Below are 16,941 nucleotides of genomic sequence, written 5' to 3'. Positions count from 1 at the left end.
ATTCTACGACTATGCCTACTAATTTCACCAATTTGATTGGCAACCGAAAAAAGTAAAAGACAAACGGATACATGATCAGCTGAAGGCTGATTTAGTTGAACATATTTGGGAGACACTTGGCTAAATTCCATATAACTATTTTATGTTTTCAATATTTTTATTGTCTATGTTATTTAATAATGTAATGCAAATCATGTATCATATTTTTTCAATATCATAATATATTAATTATTATTTTCGATTTTAACATAAAAAAAATATTTTTTTTCCTAAGAACTCTTGCAGAGATTCACCAATGGTGGGAGAAAATAGATGGGATTTATCATTTTTAATTTCTCCAAATTTTATTAATAAAATATTCATGACAAACCCTATATGGGGTTCACCAATGAAGTTGCCCTTAGCTACTGAGTATGCGTCTTCTTCCTTTGCTCTAAATCTTTATCTTCTCGCATAAATTCTGCAGTGTTTTCTTCTTCCCCTCGGTTGTTTCCGCTAATTCTAGATGCTTGTTGTCTTCTATATTGGCCGTTTCAGTTACTTGGAACCTCTTGCAATTGCTCTGGATAAAGAAAAATTCTAGATGCTTGTTGTCTTCCATATTGGCCGTTTCAGTTCCATATTGCCCGTTCCAGCTTGAAACAAGTAAGAGTTGGTTTGTTTGTCAACTCTCAACTGATATGGAATCATCTTGCCTTGTAATATTGTTAGATTATGGGGAAAGACTATGAATTTTCTCCAATCAGCAGTTTACTTAGCATGATATTCTTGTTCTTTTTGATGAAGGAAGCGCAAGAGATCGACCAACTTATAAGCTATCTCATCAACAAAGAGAACTCCGAGAGGGCATTGTTCAGCTTGGTCATAGCACTGGCTACCAGGTGATTGGTTAATTCCTCAAAAAAAATTATGTGATGTTCTGAAAGAATAGCTGTGACAGAAACTCCTCATCGCTTGCTGAAACAGGATATTGTATATTATATGGGAACATTATCTATTGTATGTTTCTTAATAAATTTGGTATTTCTTAAAAAAACAATTAAATATTTTTTATAATTTTAATATTTTATCTACTTGTAATAAATTGTATTTTTGTTTTATAATAATTCTGTGTTTAAATTCTTCTCTAAAATTAAATTATTTAAATTTCAAAAAAAAAAAATTTATTTGGGATGACCCCATAATGGGATTCACTAATAAAACCTAAAAAATAGTTCAAGTTCATCCCTCCACTCAAAATTCAAAAAACTAATATTTTAATCTAATGATCCCATAGAGGGAATCACTAATGAATGTGCTCTCAAGCCACTAGTGTTAACCATGGGTTTTGAATCCAGTCTGGTCAACTCAGGTCAACTCTGGTCAAGCGCTTGGCAGCTCAAGCTACGATCTACGTCTTCTTGAAGGTACTTCCTCAACCTGAGAGAACATTTTTAGGTTGATTGATTGCTCGGTTAGAGATATTATGTTGGCTAGAAATCGGAGAAATCCCACTACATTGTTATTCTCCTAGTTCACATATTAAGTATAATAAAACTTCTATAAATTAATATTCGATAAATTATTAATTACTATAAATTAATAAATTTCTCTGATTTCGAATCGAGTCAATATAAAAATCCATTAAATTTGATAAAAAAATAAAATAATAATTTTTTTGAAATTTCTATGTAAATATATGGTCCCAACATAAATATAAATTAATAATTATATAAATATAAATAAGATATAATATACTAAAACATATTTTAATGTGTTATTTTTCTTTATTTAGGTTTGAAATTTTATGAAAAATCATATTTTAACTTATTTACATCAATAACTTTTAATGTTTTTTTTATTTCCATTCAAAATTTGTGAAAAAAATTAGATGTGATTATTGATTTTCTTACGTATAACTATTTTGAAATATATCATGATATTGTCTTTAATTTTAGCACCAAAATTAAGGATAGTGGCCATACTTTTTTTTTATAAATTTTGTACTAATGAACATTTCTATTCTTACATAAATTATTCATTCCACAATTAACAAATATAAACAACTATTCTATTGTGATTATTATGATTACTAATCCTAATTTTAAGTTTATATATGACATTTTTTAAAAAAATTCTTTTCTATAAATTAATAATTATAGATAATAAATATCACAATAAATTAATAATATATCATAATTCTGATATTATTAATTTTTAGAGGTTTTCTTGTAATAGTTCTTTTTTTAGTTTTGGGCTTTTTAATATTTTTGGGCTTTTAACTAACTCTTTGCTATGCTAAGCATGTGTAACTTAACGTTCCTTTATTTTGGTATATAAATTCACATATTATCACAAAAAAGAAAAGAAATGTTTGTATAGTCAAAGTAATCAAGCGGCTAAAGAATCTATAATATATATATATATTATATATATATATATATATATTGTAGATAAACAAACTGTATGAAAGTGAGAAGGTACGCATGTCATTCTTTGCCCCACTGTTTGGGCTAGTAGTTTTTTTAGGTTTGTACTGTGATTCTTTCCCCCACTGTTTGGGCTAGTAGTTTTCTAGTAGTTTTTTTAGGTTTGTACTTTGTACTATATGATTGTTTTTAATTATATCAACATCTTTTCCTCATTCAGGCATCTCCAACTCACCTCTATTTTACAGATAAAATAGAGATTACTATTTTTCCTCCAAAAATAGAGAGATTTTATTTTTCCCTCTATAATAAAGGTGAATTTTTTTATTTGTAAAGTAGTCCTTTAACTTTTAAATCTTTCTATTTATGCAAAAAGTATAATTTTTTATGAATATAAATGTGATAATTTTGGTTATAGTTAAAAAAAAACATATGGTATTGTTAAATATAAAAATTCTCATTGAAACTAAACTACAAAAAATAATTGCAAATTAAAAATACATAAAAATAAACGAAAATTAACAATAATTAATTTTTTAATTTATGAATTTTAACTTTTAGTATTATTATAGTATGTTGAAACTTTCATAAAAAGTAACATAAGTGGGATTAATTTAAAAATTTTAGTAATCAAATGTTACTATCACTATAATTTATAAAAACTTTTATAAATAGTAAAATAACAGATTAATTCACAAATTTTATTTATCAAAGTTAGTAGTATTATAATTTATGTAAGTTTTTATTAAAAAAAATAAGTGAGGACAATTCATAAATTTTATTAGTAAAAGGTGTTAAGAACAAATAACAAATAGAATATATTAAGAATATTCCTTTTTAGAGGGAAAAATAGAGGTAACCATTAGAGACAAATGTACCTCTATTTTATTTTAAAGTTTCTCTATTATAGAGGAAAAAAATAGAGGCAACCATTGGAGATATGGTCTTAACAACTTGTGTGTGGTTATTGGACTCTTATTTTGGATTTTTCAGGATTTGACACTACTACTTTTTGTTTTCTTTGATATTTAAATTTTTACACAACTTTTTTAGAAAGTGATGTTTCTCACGACAAAAGACGATGACTTTGAAAAATCAACCCTAGTTTTTTTTTCGGGTCTTGGTCTTTTTCCTAATTGTCCCATTTATAAAAACCTCAGTTCTCTCTCTTGAATCTTATCTTCCTCCTCATCCTCTTATAAAATCCCTGAAACTTGTCTTCTCCGCTTAACTAACCAGACGGAAACAAATCCACCAAATAAGAAAAGAAAAGAAAATAGAGAGAGTTTATACCATTCTTGAGGAGAAAGAAGAAAATGGAGCATACTTTGCTGCATGCTTTGCATCAAGTGGGGCATAATGTTCAGCATCTGAGTCACGGGATAGAGAAGGTATCGGAAGGTAACTTGGAAATATCGGACGAAAACGGGAACATGGTCATGAAGAATATTTCTGGACTAACTCGCGACATGAGGATCTTAGTGGATGCTTCTGGAACTCCGCTCTTGACTTTGAGAGAAAAGGTCCATAAACACACACACACACACACAAGTTGGTAAATGAAGAAAAGAACATGTTGATATAATTATTACTGTAACTGATTAATCCGTATAAAATTGCAGTCTATGAGCTTGCATAGCAGATGGCAAGTATTTAGAGGAGAGAGTACAGAACAGTGTGATCTGCTGTACACAGTGAAGAAATCGTCGTTGGTTCAGGTTAAGGTCAAACTTGATGTGTTTATGAGTCACAATAAGGAAGAGAAGAGATGTGATTTCAGAGTCAAAGGGGGTTCTTATAAGCGTTCTTGTGTTGTCTACGCCGGTGAATCTGACGCCATTGTTGCCCAAGTAAGCCTCTCCTTTTGTTCCTCTCTCAAATGTGTTTTACTGTTTTATGAATTTTTACAACTTTGGACTTATACAAATCAAAAGGAAGGAACAATATATAAAAGCAACATTTACTTGGAATACTTTGGTTGGGTTTAAATAAAAATGAATAACTTTCTTATTTTTGTAAAACAGGTGGAGCCTGAGGGAAAAATCAATTACTCTGTGACGCCTTACCCAAACGTTGATCATGCCTTCATTCACTCGCTCCTTTTTATTTTCTATTCCATTGACGGCAGAGGTTACTCCGCCGGAGGCAGATGATGAGATCATAACCGGAGTAAACCCAATCCAAAGTACCAAGATGGACCGGTTTGACTTATTCTTCATCTTTTTTCTTATTTCCTTTGTTTTAGCAAATAAACAGAGTGTGTTATGTTTTCTAGTTTCTTGGCTGACGTCGTCTTTTCATGATTTCCACTTCCCCATTATGTAATTTGTTTCCAGCATTGTAAGAGGAACGAATAGTTCCATTTGTTTCCTATATAAATGAGAAAAACCAAAAGAAAAGGCAAACTGAAAATTTGGTTTATCTTTTCATCGGTTACTTCATCATTGAGTACTAATGTTGAATCTTAAGCCAAAACATTCAGTATCACAGAACACACTTTCACAGTAAAACGGATAAATGAATAGGCTTAAGCCAAAACGGAATCTTAAGCCAAAACGGAACTATGGAGAGACTCGAGTACTGGCTCACGTTTTGACTGATGATGGTGTTGCTACGAATTTAAAATTGTATTGGCATTTTTCTTTTATACTTCCTCCGTTTTTTATTAGTTGTCGTTTTAGAGAATTTTGTTTGTTTTAAATTAGTTGTCGTTTTCAGTTTTTGATGTAACATTTATTAATTTTTTACTTTTAAGATTATTTTTATTATGCAATTTGTTTTATTATTGGTTGAATTGTGTTTAAATAGTTAATTAATGATATTTTTATATTAAAAAACTAATACAATTAATATTTTCTTAATCTGTATGCATAACTTTAAAAGGACAACTAAATAAATCCGGAGGGAGTAATTCTCACAGTTTACGATGGGCCTCTATAATTTTATAAAAGCGAAGAAGATATGTTTGCTGAGGTGGATATGCTAGATGGTTAGGTTAGTGTTTTTTTATTATTTCTTTTCTGAGCTTTGTTTTATCTATCTAAGTAGAAGTTTGAGGAATGTTTTAAATATTGTTTCTTTCTCTTGATGTTTCCGTAAGAAGATTTGGTTGATGATCTAAACGTTTGGGGAAGCCAATGTGTTTTTTTTTTTTAAAAATTTGTTTATTTATATAAAAGCAAATGTGTATTAGAAGTTTTTGGTTGATTCTTTAACCAAACGAAACCATCTTTTTGGTTTATTATTTCCATGTTCAGTTTGTTTTATATCATGCTCTTTAATCAAAGTTACTCATTTTTACGACTTGGTTTAATGACAATCATCTTGCCATATCAATGTCAGGTTTTTGAATGGTTTGGAAATCTTGTATATGGTAAATGTTTTGTTCCCTATATTGTTAGTGGAGTCAGAGTCATGATATTACTTCTTGAAGAAATGCTTCTGGAGATTCTTAAACTTATGAATCAATGAGTAGTTGCCATCATAAAAGTATACACTGAACTCTGAAGTGAGGAAGATCTGTAAAGAAGAGTGAATCATGTTTAAAGTTTATTCAAATTAAGCACAACTAAATCATGTTTTCGTTTTCCCGAACCATAGACTAATGTCAGAATCCAAATTTAATTTTGAGCCATGCTCAACTATATCTCATGTAGTATGAACAAACAAAAGAAAAATAACCGTCAATTTGTAACAAAATCCAGCAGAAATATCAAATATTGATTGTTCTTCTAATGTTGTTTGGTAGTTGAGATGGTTCATTAAATTTGGCGCGCTCACATGCGCGGTATGGGGCAGCTACTTCAAAAATTATAGTTAAGGTTTTTTCCTCAGTTCCACCATTTAATATGTATGTCGAACGCATTTAAACAGAGTATATTTTTTTTAAATCATGTTTATTAAAGCCCATCACAGAAGCCCAAGAGTTGGTTTCGAGTTTCCTCACGTACAATTTCCTCATCTGCAATGCAGAGACTTACTTTAGTTTCTTATTTTAATTTTTTAATATTAAAAGTGGGGAAGAGACATTTCCATCCGTATCCACTAAAGAAACGTTTTCAACTATTTACTCTCTTGCATGAATTTTTTAATCAAAAAAAATACTCCCTCTGTTTTATAAAGAGTGACGTTCTGACATTTTTCACACAAATTAAGAAATAAGATAAAATGTCTTTTATATCCTTATTAATTTATAGAAAATGACTCTTAAAATCATATTTATAATTAATTTTCTAAATTTATTGAGGTTAAAAATAGTATTTTATGTTAAAAATTATATTAGAATTCTAAAATCATATTCTTTTTGAAAAAAAAAAAAGTGTGAGAACAACACTTTTGTCAAACGGAGACAGTAGTAGAAATGTTGGTAAAAACCACCATTGGTCTTACAGGCAAAATAAAAAAAACCTAAAATGTCGACGAAAGCCAGATTCTCCGCCGCCTCGAACGGCGCAAAACCACCGAGAAAGAAGGAGAAGCCATCGCCGGTGTCAAAACCGACCTCTCTCTCGTCACTTCCTTACGAGTTGTTACTGAATTGCATAGCCCGCATTTCCAGGTTGTACTATCCAACACTCTCACTCGTCTCCAAGAGTTTTAGATCCATCGTTGCTTCACCGGAGCTTTACCGGACCAGATCACGCTTAGACCGCACCGAGAATTGTCTCTACCTGTGCTTACGCTATCCTGTTAACCAGCAAGACTGGTTTACTCTCTGTCGGAAACCTGACCGAACCGTAACCAACGAGTCAAGTGGCTATCAATTCATCCCAATCCCATCTCCTTGTTTGCCTGTTGTGCGATCGTCGAGTATCGTAGCCGTCGATTCCAAAATCTACATAACCGGCGGGTATGAGCACTCATCATCCAGTGTCTCGGTCCTTGATTGTCGGTTCAACACGTGGCAAGAGGCTCCAAGCATGCGAGTGAAGCGGAGCGGTGACTCCACAGCGAGCTTAGTTGATGGGAAGATATATGTAGCAGGAGGCTGCGAAGAAGACGTCAGTTCCTCCAACTGGGTCGAGGTGTTTGATCCAAAGACGCAAACTTGGGAAAATGTGTGGACCCCTGAAACGGATATACGCAATGATGTTGCACTCAGAAGCATGGGACTTGGTGGAAAACTCTACGTGGTTACGTCTGGGGGTGAGTTTGTAGCTTACGATCCGAAGGAAGCTAGATGGAATTGGAAGCCAATAGCAACGGATATGAGTATGGCTGCTACGATATTCTTTTCCTATGGCGTGATAGGCAACGTCTTGTTCAAACTTTGGAATAAGGGAGTGTTCCGTTGGTATGACTGTAAGACAAGCTTGTGGAAGATACTGAAGGGTATTGAAGGATTGCCTGATTTGAACGTCCGTAAGTTTTGTGGAATAGTGGATTTTGGTGGAAAGATGGCTGTTTTGTGGGATGATGATTGTTTTGAAGACACTGTTAAAACTGTTTGGTGTGCTGTGATTGCTCTTGAAAGGCGCAATGGGGATGAGATTTGGGGGAAGGTTGAGTGGATGGATGTTGTGTTTAGAGACCACAATTCATCTCGCTTGTACATTGCGGATGTTTTTTCTGCTTCTGTTTGATGAAATGCATGCTCATGAGAAGTGGCTTTTAAGGGTTATTGCCTCCAAATTTCAGTTCATTTATTCTGTCTATAATGAATGATTGTTTCATGTTTTTAGCGGATTTGGAGCTTTTGTATTTTGTAACGGTGACCAAAATGTCTCTTGAAGTATTTTTTGTTTGTGTTGCATAGAATGGTGCGTGACATATTGACAATTCACCAGAATACCTTGTTTTGATCGGACCAACAAAGAAATTGGCTTTGAAAACACTATGAGGATGCTCTGTTTTGTTCAAACGGGAATTGCATAAGAGTGCACTTTGTTAAAGCCATTTTTTGTGTTGTAAAGAATGGTATCTCTAAATTGGTGGGAAGTATTATGGCAGTATACACACTTGATGAGCGTTTTTTCTAGTGCATACACTCTCCAAAATAATGAAGCTTTTGTTGCTATCATAGGATTATGGTAGATTATAGGGTTGATGTGCGGTTATATCAGTAACATATAAATTGATATAATTTGAGAATCCTCTGTTTTACTCTCAAACGGGAATTGTATACGAGTGAACTTTGTCTAAGCCAATTTTTTTTTTTTTTTTTTTTTTTTTTTTTGTGTTGTATAGAAATGTTTTCTCTGCATTGGTGGGAAGAACTAAAACAATTTGCAGACTTGATGAGCCTTTTTCAATTGCATACACTCGAAAATATTGAAGCTTTGGTTGCTTATGCAAATGAAACTTTTGTTCATATATTTGAGGATCCTCTGTTTGTATGTTGAACGCATACACATGAAAATTTGTATGGTCTTTTGACCAAGATGGTGTTTTTTTTTTATATAGAGACATTATAGACACCACGCCTTTAATTCATTTTGTTCTTGCTCGATAGGTCGAATGGATTCAAATGGTACAACTCTAGGATAGGATACTGGATAAATTTGAAGGGTAATTAGAAGGTCTGCCTAAGTTTGCAAGTTATGGTCTTGTTTTGTGGGACAAGTATTTTCATCCTAGTGGCTATTAGAATAAGAGGATTTGATGTGCAGTTATTGCGCTTGAAAAATGCAACAATGAAGAATTTTGGGAAAGGTCGAGTGGCTTGATGCTGTGCTTGCAGCCCCTATCTCTTATGAATTCGTAGTGTGCTCGGGCTGCTGATGAATTGACATAATGAGAAGTATTGAACGTAGCGAATCTCGAGTGATGCAGGTAGAAGAGTAAGTTTGCATGGGGCTGAGAATTTAGAAATATCGAGCTTATCAAACTAACGAACTCCAAGTCTCCAATGTTCACATAACGTGAAAAACTGAGAAGACTTACCTCGATTACAGTTTCGTTTGTGTTCTTGCTGCTACTGTGTTGGTAAGCGACTGATGAAACAAGTTTGAACATAAAGAATCATATTTCACTAATGTTTCGATTATGATATACATCTCTGTTCTCTCTCACTTGTAGATGATTTTAAGCTTGTTTGAGAAATTATAAACTCTTTTCTGGCTAGTGTTTAATGAATGACTCATGAGACAAGCGCGTAAAAATCGTTTCTTCCTTTCATATGATCAAATGCGAAATTGCAACGGAACCAATTTTAAGGATCCTCTACTTCATATTCCCAATCAGGTATGTGGAATTAGAATTAAGCGACTGAAACTTTTGTCTAATTACTTTTATTTGGTTCTTAAAGTCGAACATAGAGTATTACTCGATAATTATATAACATACCTCTTGCATCATTCAAATCAATTTTGATCCAAATGAACACAAAGTTAAATTGATCATATGACTGAGCAAACTCAATCTTTCAATTTTTTTTCCTCCGAACTAAACTTTATTATTGACTTGAACATACAAAGTCATGGTTGCTTAGTGTAACCGGATCAGTGGTCGGTATATATATCTCTATAAACCCCATTAAATCTAAAAACCAAGTTAATTGTTTTATTAACATGAGAGTTTAGAAAGTTGTTTTGCCTTTGAGGCCCATTACTGTGATTAGCCCTATTACATGTATATGTGGGAATATGCTCACGCGCAATCCTAGCGAGTGAATGACACGCGGTAAAATTACTTACAGACTTGCAGTGAAGTGAAAGAGGCTAAATCCCTAAAACCCCATTTCAATTTGTTAAATCAAATTGCAGTCGTCAATGTCGTCCCCGGAGAAGAAGAAGAGGAAGACGACGACGACGACCCCAAATCCTCCGGTGCTTCCCGATGATTTGCTAGTGTCCATCTTCGCACGCATATCGAGATTGTACTACCCTACACTCTCTTTAGTCTCCAAGAGCTTCCGCTGGCTCCTCTCTTCACCGGAGCTTTATGAGACCCGATCACTCTTGGGTCGCTCGGAGAGTTGTCTCTACGTTTGCTTACAGAACTACCCTTCTGAGTCTAACCATCGCTGGTTCACTCTTGCCCGGAAACCTAACCAAACCCTATCCAACACCAACAGTGAGAAAAAGAAGAAGAAAAAGAAAGAGCCGAGTGGGTATGTTCTGGCAAGAATCCCAGTTCTAGAGTCTCCTGTTTCTGTCTTCTCAAGTTTGGCCTCGGTTGGCTCTAATATCTACAACATTGGAGGATACCCTGCATCGTCTAGCGTCTGGATCCTCGACTGTTGGTCTCACACGTGGCAATATGGTCCAAGCCTCCGGGGAAAGAGGAAGTCCCCTTCTGCTAGCGTCGTCGATGGAAAGCTATACGTAGCTGGAGGCTGCAGAGATGAAGATTCAGATACCTACGACTCGATCGAGGTGTTGGACCCAAGTTCTCAAATTTGGGATCTTGTGCACGCTTGTCCCCAGGCTTGCAAGGGGCTGAACTGGAATTGTAAACCAACAAGCGCATGTACTATTGAAGGAAAGTTACACCTTTTATTTGGGGATAAGGGCGTGACTTACGAACCAAAGGAAGGTAAATGGGGCACTTTCCAACAAGAATTGTGTGATCCTTGGATTTGGTGGTCTCCTCATTGCGCGATTGAGGATGTTTTGTACCGTTACGAGTCCGACGATGGAGCGGTCAAATGGTACAACACTAAGGATACGTTGTGGAGAAATGTGAAGGGTTTGGATGGATTGCCTGAGATTGCTTGTTATGCCACCGTTATATTGGCTGATCATGGTGGAAAGATGGCGGTTTTGTGGGACGAGCGTGAGCTTCTGCCTTCAAGTGAATGCAAGAACAATATGATTTGGTGCGCAGTGATTTCGCTTGAGAGGCGCAGCAGCGGAGAAGAGGTTTGTGGGAAGGTCGAGTGGTGTGACGAGGTGCTATCGGTTCCCAAGGAATATGATCTTGAGCGTGCTCTTTCTGCGACCGTTTGATGAATGTGGTAAATTAGTGAGTGACTCTTGGTATCATTTTGTTGTATGATTGTGTCTTTGTGCAACTCAACCGTACAACTTTGATGGTTAGCTCAATTGTGTTGCTAAGTAACTATGAGAGACTGCGTTTGGTTGAATAGATAGTTTCACTATCTTCATGGTGGAGGTATTTGTCTCATAAGCTTGAACGCAATGGAATCTTTTAATGATGCAATAGTATTGTACCATCGTTAGGGCTTTCCAATGATGTAATGAATGATGAAGTCGCAGACAAAAACATTGGGGGTTTCGTTGTTTAAGGTAATCTATGCTCATGTCTTGATCTAACCAACAAATAAATTGTTACTGAAACACTTTGAGAAAATCCTCTATTTTATTCTCAAACGGGAATTATATACGGGTGAGCTTTGCCAAGCCAATTTTTTGTGTGGTATAGAAATGTTATCCCTATATTGGTGGGAAAAAACTAAAAAAATATACACACTTAACGAGCGTTTTTCTAGTGCATACACTCTCCAAAATACTGAAGCTTTTGCTGCTTCTGCAAATGAAACTTTTGTTCATTTACTTGAGGATCCTCTGTTTGTGTGTTAAACTTATACATTTGGTGATTTGTACGGTTCTTTGGCCAAGGCTGTGTTTTATGATATATAGACATTATAGACGCTATGTCTTTGTTCATTTTGATTAAGGATGGGTAGGGATTTCTTATTGCTTCATAGGTAACGTGGTATATTGGTATAGTAAATCAAATGGTAGATATATCCTGAATAAATTTGAAGGGTTTGGAAGGTCTGCCTAAGTTTGCAAGTTTATGGTCTTGTTAGATTGGTGGAATATGGTTGAAAGATGGTGGTTTTGTGGGACAAGTATATTCATTCTAGTGGCTATCAGAATACCATGATTTGAAGTGCCGTTATTGCAACAATAAAGTGAATTGGGGAAAGGTCGAGTGGCATGAAGCCGTGCTTACAGTCCCTATCTCTTATGAATTGTTGTGTGCTCGGGTTACTAAGGTTTGATGAATTGACATAGTGAGAAGTATCGAACGTAGTGAATCTAGAGTGGTGCAGGTAGAAGAATTAACTATAGTTAAGTTTTCACCGGGCTGATAATCTAAAGGATCATCATATTTTGCTACTGTTTTTGATGAATAGAAGGTATCTATTCAAAATCAAAGGAAGAAAGAAGAGCTTATCAAACTAACAAATTCCAATGTTCACATAAAATGTGAACACGGAGACTTAACTCGATTGCAGTTTTGTATGTGTTCGTGCTGCTACTTTTTGATGATGAAACAGGTCTGAACGTAATTAATCATTTCTCTGATGTTCGATTATAATGAACATCTCTGTACTCACTCACTTGTAGATGATCTTAAGCTTGTTTTGTGACCCGTATCATTCTTTGAGAAACCATAAACTCTTTCTTCTACTGTTTTCGTTCTGAATATACGCGTTCTTGGTGTGTTTCCCTTTCATATGAATCAATGTGTGTCTCATGCTTTGTGTTTATTTGACTATTGAATAGTGCTTTAGGCTTTTCTGAGAGTTTGTAATGAGTGATCAAGTTGCCAAAAAATAAGGTTTTGAAAGCTTATTGCATGTCTTGTAGCGAACAAGAAATTGCAACCAAAACAATTTAAGGATCCTCTGTTTCATTCCCAATATGTGGAAATTTTAGTCAAATTGCTTTTATTTGGTTCTTAGAATCGAACGCAGAGTTATATAACATCTTTTTGCATCATTGAAAAAGTTGGATCCAAATGAACACATACTTAAATTGATCATGACTTAGCAAACTCAATCTTTCTATTATTTTTCTTCTCCGAAGTCCGAACTACAAAGTCAGGATTGATGTTTAATGTAACTGGATCAGTGGTCGGTTTAACTTTCTATAAACCCTATTAAATTTGAAACCAAGTTAATTGTTTTTTTTTTTTAAATGAGAGAGCTAGGAAAGTTAAAATTTCATTATTGCTTTTAAAATTATTAAATTTTAATAGGAAATGAATGTTGAAGATTTAAGTGTTATGATTATTTTGTTGAATTATTGCAACTATTGAGTTTATGATAATTTTACTAAATATTGCAATTCTAGAGATTACGGTCATTCTATCAACCATTGCGACTCTTGAATTTATAATTATTTACTAAATATTGCAACTCTTGAAATTAAGGTTAATTTACCAACCATTACACCTCTTGAGTTAATAATTATTAAACCATTGCAATTATTCAAAATTTAAATAATTTATTTTTCAATATTAAAGCATGACACATTACTTATTAAAGAGGCACAAATTTTCATTAAAAAGATACAATTTTTTACCAATATATATATATATATATATATATATAACACAATAAGACACAATTTTTGTTTTTATTTTTATTAAGAGATGGGTAAACATTTTATTTATCAAACATACAATTCACCTGTTAAACACCATGAAAGTTGAAATATCTACTACAATTACAAGTTTTTCTAACATTATTAAAATAAGATCTACGAGTTCATTATTGCTAAACAAAGAAAGTATTATTTATTCAATAATATGATCAAATTTAGTTATTATGCATTGGCTTTTTCATTTCTTTTAAATTTACTCATGTAAGATGTTTTTAAAGCTTGGCTGATAATGTCTGAATTGTTATTGTGTTATTCTCCATTTAAAGGTGTAAAAGTTTAAAATGAAATTGATATAATATATTTTTAAAAATAATTTGCTTGCAAGAAAGTATAAAAAATCAATGAATACTGTAAATTCAACAGACTTATAAAGTTTCTCCTAACAACAATCTTCAATTAATAGTACCTCACTTAAATTATATATTTTAAAAAGCACTTTTAAAATGTTAATTTACATATATTAAATTAAAAATTTAATTTTTAATAAATAGTGATTTTCAACCAATATCAAATGATAGCATTATCCCCAAAAAAATTAGAATATAGAGTATTTTTATTGCTAATCATAATATCATAACTGTTTTATTTTAAGATATTAGAACTAATAATATTAAAACAATTTCAGGAAAGGAGGAAAACCACGAAAAAAGGAACAAAAAATAACTTAATGCAATGTCCTAATTGTAATGATTGAGTTTGGTCATTAGAAAATTCTGAAACAGATGCAGTTAGTAAACGGTCATTGTTCTCAATTTGTTGCAATCAAAGTCGTGTTTTACTCCCTACTGATCGTGAGCCTCCAGATTAATTAAGTTTTTAGGTGAGCTTTTGTTTCTCCGATATATAAGAGCATATAGTTCTATCCTAGCTTTTACTTTTATGGATGCAGAAATTGATTATTCTGTTCAAATTACATATGAGATGTATTGTTTCAAGGTCCATAGTGAAAAATGATTATCTTATTGGGTCTTTACTACCATGTGATGGTGAGCTACCAAAAATCTTTTAAATGTATATTTTTGATACAGCTGACGAGTGAAAAAATTGCCTTTATGAAAATTAGACTTTTCCTTACATAACCATCACAGAATCTAACTTTATGAAAAGAATATAATATTAAATTGTCATTTTCCATACTAAGAATATAACTTTCACAGAATCTATAACCATAATGAACATATAGAAGACTTTGATGATTTATATATGGTTCTAAACAAATCATATAAGTAATACCTACAATATCTTAAAGTTTTTCATCTTTCACAAATATACATCTTTGTAAGGAGGCAACTGAATCTTGAGAAGCTGGTTTCTAACAACAACGATTGTATCAAATTCTTAGGGGGTGTTAGTCAATCATGGTTTTTAATAGAGTCTAAATCCATCTACAATCCATTGTTATTCATTATTTGATTTTAATTTCTCTTTCAAAATCTAAAGTTATTGGTTCATGTATTTACAATCTCTTCATTAATAGAGTTGGAAATCCATTGTTATTCAATTAAAAAGTTGAATAAGTCAATTAAAACTTGTGTTATTCATGTTTAACAGATTCTTATAACTGATTTTAAGTAAAAGATTTTAACTGAATTTGAATCTATTTTTATGTGTTAAATGTAGCAATAAAAATCTAACCTTTTACCCTCAGATTTTGATAATTATAAAATTCAACACAAATAATTATTAACGTTTGTTTTTTTTTCCCTCCATGTATTAATCGATCGAATACATCATTCTCTCATCCCTCCATTTTTTTTTTCTTTTCCCTCCATTTTGTCTTTTCATTCTTCATACATCTTTTTTTCCCTTGTTCATTCCTCTCTCCCTTTTCTCTCTCCGTAAGTCATCAAGCGATTTGTTATGAAAACTCAATTTCTCACTATTCTTTATTTTCCTTAGCACATATCTCTCTCCCTTCTCTCTCTCCATAAGTCATAATAAAAAAGGTAATATTTTTCTAGATTAGCAATCGTTCTGATTTTTTTTTTTGATTATTTAATTTCTTCGCCATGTTTATAGAGACTAATGAGATTTTTTACTTTGATTATTGTTAAATTTTTGTGAATTGGTTTATTATTATGTCTTCTCTGATTTCTGATCCATTAGCAAACTCTTCATGCTTTTATATGTTCAGATTTCACTTTCTGTAAGTTTTTGATTTAACTTTTTATTTTATTGTTATTTTAGGTTTATCAATGGTGAAACAAACACTTTATGAGGAAGATGACTCAGATGATTACAATCCATGGACTCCAGATGAGACTAAGTTGTTAATACAACTTTTTGTGGAAGGGATCAACCATAATTGGCGTGATTCTAATGGTAGCATAAGCAAACTAACTATTGAGACAAAGCTTCAACCAGATCTCAACAAAGGTGTTTGTCGTCCAAAAGATTACAAACATTATCAAAGCAGAATGAAATATTTAAAACAACAATACCAAAGTTGTGTCGATCTTCAACGTTATTCTTCTGGTTTTGGCTGGGATCCTCAAACAAAAAGATTTACAGCATCTGATGAAGTTTGGGATAGTTATTTAAAAGTAAGTATCTCGTTCAAACAATATATTATCATACTACCTATTTACCTTTATTAATATATTATTTTGTTTTTATAGGCTCATTTCACTGATAAAAACCTACGTTATGAAACATTTGAATTTTTTGATGATTTTCAAATAATATTTGGAGAAGGTGTTGCTACCGGGAAAAATGCAGTTGGATTAGGTGATAGTACAGATGCACGTACAAACAAAGAAGAGTACAGTAGAACCTCTATAAATTAATACTCGATAAATTAATAATCACTATAAATTAATAAATTTTAATGGTCCCAAGTCGGGCCAATGTAAAAATTCATCAAATTTAATAAGATAATAAGATAATAATTTTTTTTGAAACCCTTATGTAAATATATGGTCCCAACAAAAACATAAATTAATAATTATATAAATTTATGAAAATATATATAAATTTAATATTCTAAAATATGACTAATGTGTTCGTTTTTAGTTAAAGTTGAAATCTCATTGGTTCTCATCTCTCTAATTATTATATCAGTAGCTCTTATTGCGGTTTTACTATATACATTCAAAATTTATGATGATTTTTTGATGTGATAATTGATTTTCTTACATGTAAATGTTTTTAAATGTATTGTAGTGGTATCTTCAATTTTATCATCAATAATACTGATAGTAGCCATAGTTTTTTTTATAAATTTTAAACTTATG

The 16,941-nt window shown here is 32.4% G+C and overlaps 4 protein-coding genes across 4 annotated transcripts in view; all 4 read left to right on the top strand.

The window, feature by feature from the left end:
• The first annotated feature begins 3,587 nt into the window (after positions 1–3,587).
• Positions 3,588–4,852, top strand: LOC18014412 (protein LURP-one-related 15). Its single transcript, XM_006396757.2, has 3 exons — positions 3,588–3,931; positions 4,031–4,258; positions 4,433–4,852. Exons 1-3 carry the CDS (start codon positions 3,725–3,727, stop codon positions 4,559–4,561), a joined length of 564 nt encoding a protein of 187 aa, XP_006396820.1. The 5' UTR covers positions 3,588–3,724; the 3' UTR covers positions 4,562–4,852.
• Positions 4,853–6,820: 1,968 nt separating this feature from the next.
• LOC18014411 (putative F-box/kelch-repeat protein At1g61540) lies at positions 6,821–8,134 on the top strand. The gene has a single exon (XM_006396756.2). It carries the CDS (start codon positions 6,821–6,823, stop codon positions 7,988–7,990), a length of 1,170 nt encoding a protein of 389 aa, XP_006396819.1. The 3' UTR covers positions 7,991–8,134.
• A 1,953-nt stretch (positions 8,135–10,087) lies between these two features.
• On the top strand, positions 10,088–11,529 carry LOC18014420 (F-box/kelch-repeat protein At4g39550). Its single transcript, XM_006396755.2, has one exon. It carries the CDS (start codon positions 10,118–10,120, stop codon positions 11,294–11,296), a length of 1,179 nt encoding a protein of 392 aa, XP_006396818.1. The 5' UTR covers positions 10,088–10,117; the 3' UTR covers positions 11,297–11,529.
• A 4,374-nt stretch (positions 11,530–15,903) lies between these two features.
• LOC18014419 (uncharacterized protein At2g29880) overlaps positions 15,904–16,941 on the top strand; it is a 36,173-nt gene continuing 35,135 nt past the window's right edge. The window contains exons 1-2 of the mRNA XM_024154451.1: positions 15,904–16,251; positions 16,327–16,474. Coding sequence (XP_024010219.1) covers positions 15,904–16,251; positions 16,327–16,474 — 496 coding nt within the window. The remainder of the gene's footprint in view (positions 16,252–16,326; positions 16,475–16,941) is intronic.

The sequence above is a fragment of the Eutrema salsugineum genome, unplaced genomic scaffold (genome assembly GCF_000478725.1).
Source record: "Eutrema salsugineum unplaced genomic scaffold, Eutsalg1_0 scaffold_3, whole genome shotgun sequence".
In the NCBI taxonomy this organism is placed as follows: domain Eukaryota; kingdom Viridiplantae; phylum Streptophyta; class Magnoliopsida; order Brassicales; family Brassicaceae; genus Eutrema; species Eutrema salsugineum.
Note: the sequence above shows the minus strand (reverse complement) of the source record. Positions and strands in the feature narration are given on the sequence as shown.

Coding starts and splice junctions, on each gene's coding strand:
- LOC18014411 (XM_006396756.2), top strand. CDS start 6,821: ATGTCGACGAAAGCCAGATTCTCCGCCGCCTCGAACGGCGCAAAACCA.
- LOC18014412 (XM_006396757.2), top strand. CDS start 3,725: ATGGAGCATACTTTGCTGCATGCTTTGCATCAAGTGGGGCATAATGTT. Junction 3,932..4,030: donor TCTTGACTTTGAGAGAAAAG/GTCCATAAACAC, acceptor ATAAAATTGCAG/TCTATGAGCTTGCATAGCAG. Junction 4,259..4,432: donor CTGACGCCATTGTTGCCCAA/GTAAGCCTCTCC, acceptor TTTGTAAAACAG/GTGGAGCCTGAGGGAAAAAT.
- LOC18014420 (XM_006396755.2), top strand. CDS start 10,118: ATGTCGTCCCCGGAGAAGAAGAAGAGGAAGACGACGACGACGACCCCA.